At 51.3% G+C, this 6843-nt stretch overlaps 1 protein-coding gene across 1 annotated transcript in view; it reads left to right on the forward strand.

Moving 5' to 3' along the window:
• ZFP64 (ZFP64 zinc finger protein) overlaps nucleotides 1-6464 on the forward strand; it is a gene marked incomplete at both ends in the record, with an annotated part of 66081 nt that extends 59617 nt beyond the window's left edge. The window contains 2 exons of the mRNA XM_084247044.1: nucleotides 4296-4547; nucleotides 5755-6464. Coding sequence (XP_084103170.1) covers nucleotides 4296-4547; nucleotides 5755-6464 — 962 coding nt within the window. The remainder of the gene's footprint in view (nucleotides 1-4295; nucleotides 4548-5754) is intronic.
• Nucleotides 6465-6843: the final 379 nt, after the last annotated feature.

The following is a 6843-nucleotide window of genomic DNA, read 5'->3' on the forward strand; positions in this document are numbered from 1 at the left end:
ATGTGTTTTCCTCTGTCTCGCTTTCTGCTTGATCTTGGCCTTGGGAGGAAGCCCAGCACTGAAGGAAAACCAGTCCCTTCTGACTCTAAGGGGATGCTTTCGTTTCACTGTTATTATCTGTGCGTCGAGACCCCAGAGATCCAAAAGGTTTCTTCTAGCTTTATACAGTCGGTGTGGGGTTTAATGGTTTTGTCTTTTCTCTGGTTTTGAACTTTTTTCCTCCATCAAGAATGGCGGTTGAATTTCAAGTGTCTTTTCAAGATGACCCTGTGCCGTCAGGCTTTCTAAATGAGCTTTCTAAACGAGGAAGGATGTGATGTGACGTGAACTTACAGGCTTGTGGTTTTTCATTTGGTGTGGTCGGGATTAATCAGTCATGGAGTTAGGCATGCAAACTGCCTTTGCTACTAGGCAGTTCATTGAAAGTTGGATTAAACAAGCCCGCAGCACTTTTTCAGAGAAAGGGGAGGAACGGCACAGGTGAAGCTGTGTGTCCATCTCCGGGGTTCCTGAAGGCTGCTCTGTGTCCCCCAGGGTCAGTCCCAGCCCTGAACTTTTTGGTCACCTCTCCTGGCCCAGCCGGCAGCGTGGCCTCTGTCTGGACACTCCCGATAAAGCCACTCTCGACCTGTCCCCTGCTGAGGACTCCTGGCAATTTTGTGAAGCTCATGTCCCAGAATGCTCTAGAATATAATAAAAGCATGTTTTTAGAAAGTATTTCAGGACATTTGCTATCAAAATGTTGAGAGTGTGATATTTTAGTACACCAGTCCTTGCAACCCAAGGTGTGATTAAAGACCAGACATGCCAGCTTCACCTGGGGTCATCTTAGAAATGCAAGTTCTCAGGCCTCACCCCAGACCCACTGGACCAGACACCGCGTTTTGTTACTTCTGTGAGCTCGTCTTGGGAAGTGGGGAGATGTTGGTCAAATGGTCCAGTTACAAGAACAGGTCCTGGCATCTAAGGGCTGTCCTGGGCGGTATTAACAATCGTGTGTTACAGAATTGAAAGTAGCTATGGGAGGAGACTTGACTGTTCCCACCACACACACAATTATCAGAGGTGGTGGGTATTAAACAGCCTTATTATAATAATCGTTTCTCAATACATATGTGTGTTACATCATCACATTGTACTTAGACAACCTGGTGTCAATTCTGTCAAGACTAAGAGATCTGCCTTTTAATGAGACCCTCCTCACCCAGTGACTAGGCCACACAGTGGTGACGAGAAGCCCTGCCCTTTGTGTCAGGACCTGGTGACCCTTCTAGACTGTGAAGTAGCTCCAGGGAGGAAGGATGTGATGTGGCGTGAACTTGACCCCTGTGTGTGGATGAGGGTCTAATACCTTTCTAAGTGTGGGGTTTTTTGGTTTTGTTTTTGGTTTTGTTTTTGGCATAGAAGAACTAGGGCGTGGCCAGAGGTGCATGGGGTAAGAGGATTCACCAGAGACAGAGCAGGGAACAGAACAGGCAGGCTGACTGAAACGCACAGCTGAAGGGAGCAGCGGGAGAATCAGGAGAGGTCTGCTGTGCCCTGTGGGTCATCTCCCTGGCTGGGAATGGAACTCAGGCCTTAGTGGTGACAGCACTGAGACTTAATCCCTAGGAAACCAGGGAGTCCCCTAAATGTGGGTTGTTGATTGCTTTTGTAATTGGAAGAAATGCTAAATTTCAGAGGTTGTGGAAATCGAAATATAATTCCAATAAAGATTTTGGACCTCCCCCCTAAATTTTATCTCAATCCCCAAGTAAAGAACCCCCGTTCTAGAATGTTATGGGCGATGTGAGTGCCACACACGTGAGCTCGCCAAGCAGTTGCCCAGGGGTGACTCAGTTTTGATCGTATTTCACGGGCAGAGCAAGGTACGTGTCCAAGCCTGAAGTGAGGGATCCAGAGGTGCTGTCGTCGTGGGAAAGAGGACAGCAAATACCCTGAGAGTGATGTGATTTTATATCTTCCCTTCTGTGTTGTTTTTGTTCGTTAGTTTCTGAAGATCTTCCTTTCTTCCTTGCATTTTCTCAGGCTGCACGTTGCTTGCTTTCGTCCTTTAATTTAAAATGAAGTTAAATCGGCCTCCCTGGATGGCGCAGCGGTTGAGCACTGGGTTGCGAGGCTGCCTGCAGCCTCTGCAGCGCCGGTTCGATCCCCGGCCGCCAGGCGAGGGTCCCACATGGCACAACAGACCTCTCCTGCCGCCCGCTGCTCCCCTCAACAGTGTATTTCATCAGTCTGCCTGTTCTGCTCTCTGCTCTGGCTCTGGTGAATTCTCTCACCCTCCCGCGCTTCTGACTGTACCCAGTGCATGTATAAATAAATAAATAAATCTTTAATAAATGAATAAATAAGTAAAATGAAGTTAAATCTCTGAACTTTCACCTGAAAACCTCGACAAGCTCAAGGCCTGGCCATACAGTGCCCTCACTGTCCATCTCTGGGGTGTCCATAATCTGGTTTTGATTCTTGAACCAAAAAAAGTTTGAAAATACGTGCTGAAACTTTCCAGCTGTCTTTGAAAATCCCTTCTGTAAAACACGGAAAAGTTTAGTTCACATCTACTTGGTAAGTTTCATCTCTTTTTCAGTATAAAATTTTTCATCGTGATTCCAGTTTTACCTAATCATAAAATTGACTTTGCTGCTTTTACTTGTGACTGTCATTTTTATCTGTTTATTTTAAAAACTTTAAGCTTTTTTTATTTTTTATTATTTTTTTAGATTTATTTATTTATTTATACAAGCACTGGGTACAGTCAGAAGCGCGGGAGGGTGAGAGAATCCACCAGAGCCAGAGCGGGGAGCAGAACAGGCAGACTGATGAAATACACTGCCGAGGGGAGCAGCCGGTGGCAGGAGAGGTCTGCGCGCCATGTGGGACCCTCGCCAGCAGCCAGGATCAAACAGGCGCTGCAGAGGCTGCGGGCAGCTTCGTAACCCAGCGCTCAACCGCTGCTCTACCAGGGGAGGCCCTAAGCTTTTTTTAAATGTAATTTAAGTTCTTAACAGGCGAATTTAATGCACTTGTTGTGCTAGCTTTTCGTTTGATTTTTATCCTGTGACCCTTTTTTTTTGGTGGGTGGTTCTCTCCTGCATTGGGAATAAGTCTTCCATTTTATTCCTTGTGTTGTGTCTTACCCACTTGCTCTCTGATGTTGTGTGTTTCAAATGTGATAGCCTGAGTCAGCTGTCAACTATTTTCCCAGGGAATGATAGTTCAAGGGTAAAATTCTATTAAAATAATTTCTATAGAACTCGGGAACTGCTGTCCTAATCTTGCCAGCATCCCGTGTCGTCTCGAAGGTTCTGTGCATTTTTCTTAGTTATAAGATCTCTTCATTCTTAGGCTCCTGAAATTGTCCTGCCTCTCGACAGCCCACCTGGGGACCACAGCTTTAGTGTTGCAAACTAGTACTTTCTCTGCTCAGTCCTGCATGGCTAGAAGTAGCTCCATGCCCCAACTTGCCTCTTGCTTTCCCTTTTTTCTTTTGGTGAGTGTTCTGGGAGACTCTCTGACTATGTCTCTTCCAAGGCTAGGTTCCCCTTGGGCTGCGTACTTCCTGGAAGTGTGATTTTGACCGCTACAGCTTTCATTTCCATAATGTCCATTTGCGCGTTTGCTATGATAACTTCAGGTGCTTGGCTTGGACATGCCTTCCTGGTGCTGCCTTAGCCCCAGCATTCGATTATCAGGTAGATGAATTTTTATTTGGACATCATCAGTCTGGAGTTCAATAGGGGAGATGGAGTACACTGCCTGGAGTGGGTGTTCTGAGCGGGGGGGGGGGGGGGGGGGCTCTCTGTCTCCAGGCATCTCTAGCTACCTGGGGCCCTTGCAGCAGCATTTCCTTGGCATAAGGCCCCCTCCTTCCCCAGCAGCCTGGGGGCACGCGCTGTTGCTGTTTGGTACAAGGGAGGGGCGGAATTGACCTGATGTTCTTTTAGTGGTTCATGCAACAATGAGCTAGAAGACTATTCCAAGATGGCTGCACCTGCCCCCTCTAGTCCCGAATCCCTCTGTAACCCTCCTATTTTTCCCAAAAGGCTTTGGCCGATGACTTACTCCACCAGTCTGCCTTGATCTAGTCTGTCCCTTAGGATTCGTCAGCGTTTCTGAGCCATCGATGAATGGCACACCTTCTCACTTCCCAAAGGCTGCTGTCTCTTTCTACCTCTGGGTATTTGGACAGAAGGAGGGGCAGGCCGTGTGCCCGGGCTGCTTTCCCAGCCACATCTCTGCAGTCATCTTAGTCGAGGAAGCCCCTAAAACTTGGAATCCTCCTTGTGTGTTTCAAGGCGACAAACCACACAAATGTGAGTTCTGTGACAAGTGCTTCAGCCGGAAGGACAACCTGACGATGCACATGCGGTGCCACACCAGCGTGAAGCCCCACAAGTGCCACCTGTGTGACTACGCGGCCGTGGACAGCAGCAGCCTCAAGAAGCACCTGCGGATCCACTCGGATGAGCGGCCGTACAAGTGCCAGCTGTGCCCCTATGCCAGCCGCAACTCCAGCCAGCTCACCGTCCACCTCCGCTCGCACACAGGTGAGCCTGCGCCGCCCATGCCCTCGTGTCCTCTGCTCCCTTAGCCTCCGTCAACTCACAAGCACATACAGCGTAAGTGCCCTGGTGGGTGAGTCGAGACCTTTGCCTGGGGTGGCACAGGGCACTGGCGCTGCCTTTGGTCAGGACAGCAGCTTCCCCTACAAGGTGAAAGTCTGACAGCTGGTTTTCCTACTTGACTGTGTAGCCCCCAGGTGGGGAGGAGCCCCCACTGCCGCAGTCAAAAAGCAAAAGCTGATTCTCAAATAAAAGTCTGATGCATAATTAGGTGTTTTGGTCATTTAACGTAAACCCCTACTGCCTGCCTCAGTTCCAAAGCCCACTGCAAAACCAGCAGCACGTAATTGCAAATCACAAACCTCTAGTTCTAGCAATTAGCTTAGCCAAGAGCTTTTCCTTCCCTGTTTGAGAGAAATAATGATAGAACCCACCCATCGTGGCACAGACAGGTCGGGGCTGGGAGGCTCACGAGGAAGTTCACGAAACGAGAATTCCATGAATTCACCGAGAAGATGGCAAGTAATTGGAAATATACTGACATTTGAAACTAAGAAAGCTGCGCTGCAGCAGACACAGGGCAGGCAAGCGGAGTGGGGAGCCGCCCTTTCCACCCAGTGTCTGGCTGCTGGGAGCTCTGGACTTCGATGGAGGTATGGGGTGAGATTCTCGGCTTGTCGTCAACGGACATTGTTTAAACCAGTAGCTTCCAAAAGAACAAAACACCCTTTGGGACCATTTTAGTTCCAGAAGAACTAAAAGTGCCTCCCAGGGTGCCGAGAAGGCTGTGGCTTTTCATTATTTGTTCCCTGCCGCCATGTTGTCTTGGCTTGATTTGGAACCGTTGTAAGTCACTTAAATCACGTCTCTCTTTCTTCCCTGTTCAGTGTTGTGCTGTCAAGTGAAGAGCTCAGATTCAAACCTGAGGTGTCTCCTCATAGGTGGACTTGGGTGTCACAATGCCTGGGTTCAAATCCTTACTTGACTTAGAGCCTCAGTTACCCCATCTGTAAAATGAGGGTAGCAGTGCCCACTCAGGGGCTGGTGAGGGCTGGGTCAGATATAGCTGGTGTTGGTTGTTGGGAGGACATGGGCAGTGTCGCCAAGGCGGGTGTTCTGCTGCATGTTGGGGTGTGGGGGTGCCTTCTGTTTTGCCTGCCTGCTCTAATAGAAATGCACCTTCCGTTGCTAGGGGACACCCCCTTCCAGTGCTGGCTCTGTAGCGCCAAGTTCAAAATCAGCTCGGACTTGAAAAGGCACATGATCGTGCACTCGGGGGAGAAGCCCTTCAAGTGCGAGTTCTGTGACGTGCGCTGCACCATGAAGGCGAACCTCAAGTCTCACATCCGCATCAAGCACACCTTCAAGTGCCTGCACTGCACCTTCCAGGGCCAGGACCGCGCCGACCTGCTGGAGCACAGCCGGCTGCACCAGGCCGACCACCCGGAGAAGTGCCCGGAGTGCAGCTACTCCTGCTCCAGCGCAGCCGCGCTGCGTGTGCACAGCCGGGTGCACTGCAAGGACCGCCCGTTCAAGTGCGACTTCTGCAGCTTCGACACCAAGCGGCCCAGCAGCCTGGCCAAGCACATTGACAAGGTGCACAAGGACGAGGCCAAAACGGAGAACCGGGCCCCGCAGGGCAGAGAAGGGCCGCGGGAGGGAGGCTCCCAGCACGTGGCCAAAATTGTGACCCAGCGGGCCTTCCGCTGTGACATCTGCGGCGCCTCCTTCGTCAGGGACGACTCTCTGCGTTGCCATAAGAAGCAGCACAGTGACCAGAGCGAGAGCAAGAACTCGGACCTGGTCACTTTCCCCCCCGAAAGCAGCGCCCCCGCGCAGCTGGGCCCCCTGATCTCCGTGGGGCAGCTGGAGGCATCCCTGGAGCCCAGCCAGTGCCTCTAGCTCAGCCGGAGCCCTGGCGCTGTGGGGAACTGTGGGCAGATGACCTTACTGCCCCTCTGGGGAGGCGCCAGGCCGGACTCGTGGCCGCCTCCAGGGCGCTGCGCCTGGTGCATCCTCTGGGGCGGTGGCCACAGGCACAGGGCACAGGACAGCCGTCTCCAAGGGGACATAGTCCCTCCGGTTTGCAGGACGGGGATTTCCTTGGCGACCCCTTTATCCAGAAAGGATCGCTCCCTGTGGACCCCATCCATTTCCAAAACTGAGCGTCTCTGCTGGAATGAAGCCACAGGGGAGACCCCACCAAATTGGGGGCTCCCCGCACCCAGGGCCTGGGGGCACCGACAAGGTCTGTTGCAAACCTGGGTGGGGGGAAGAGCAT

Source organism: Talpa europaea (genome assembly GCF_964194135.1).
Source record: "Talpa europaea genome assembly, chromosome: 11".
NCBI lineage: Eukaryota > Metazoa > Chordata > Mammalia > Eulipotyphla > Talpidae > Talpa > Talpa europaea.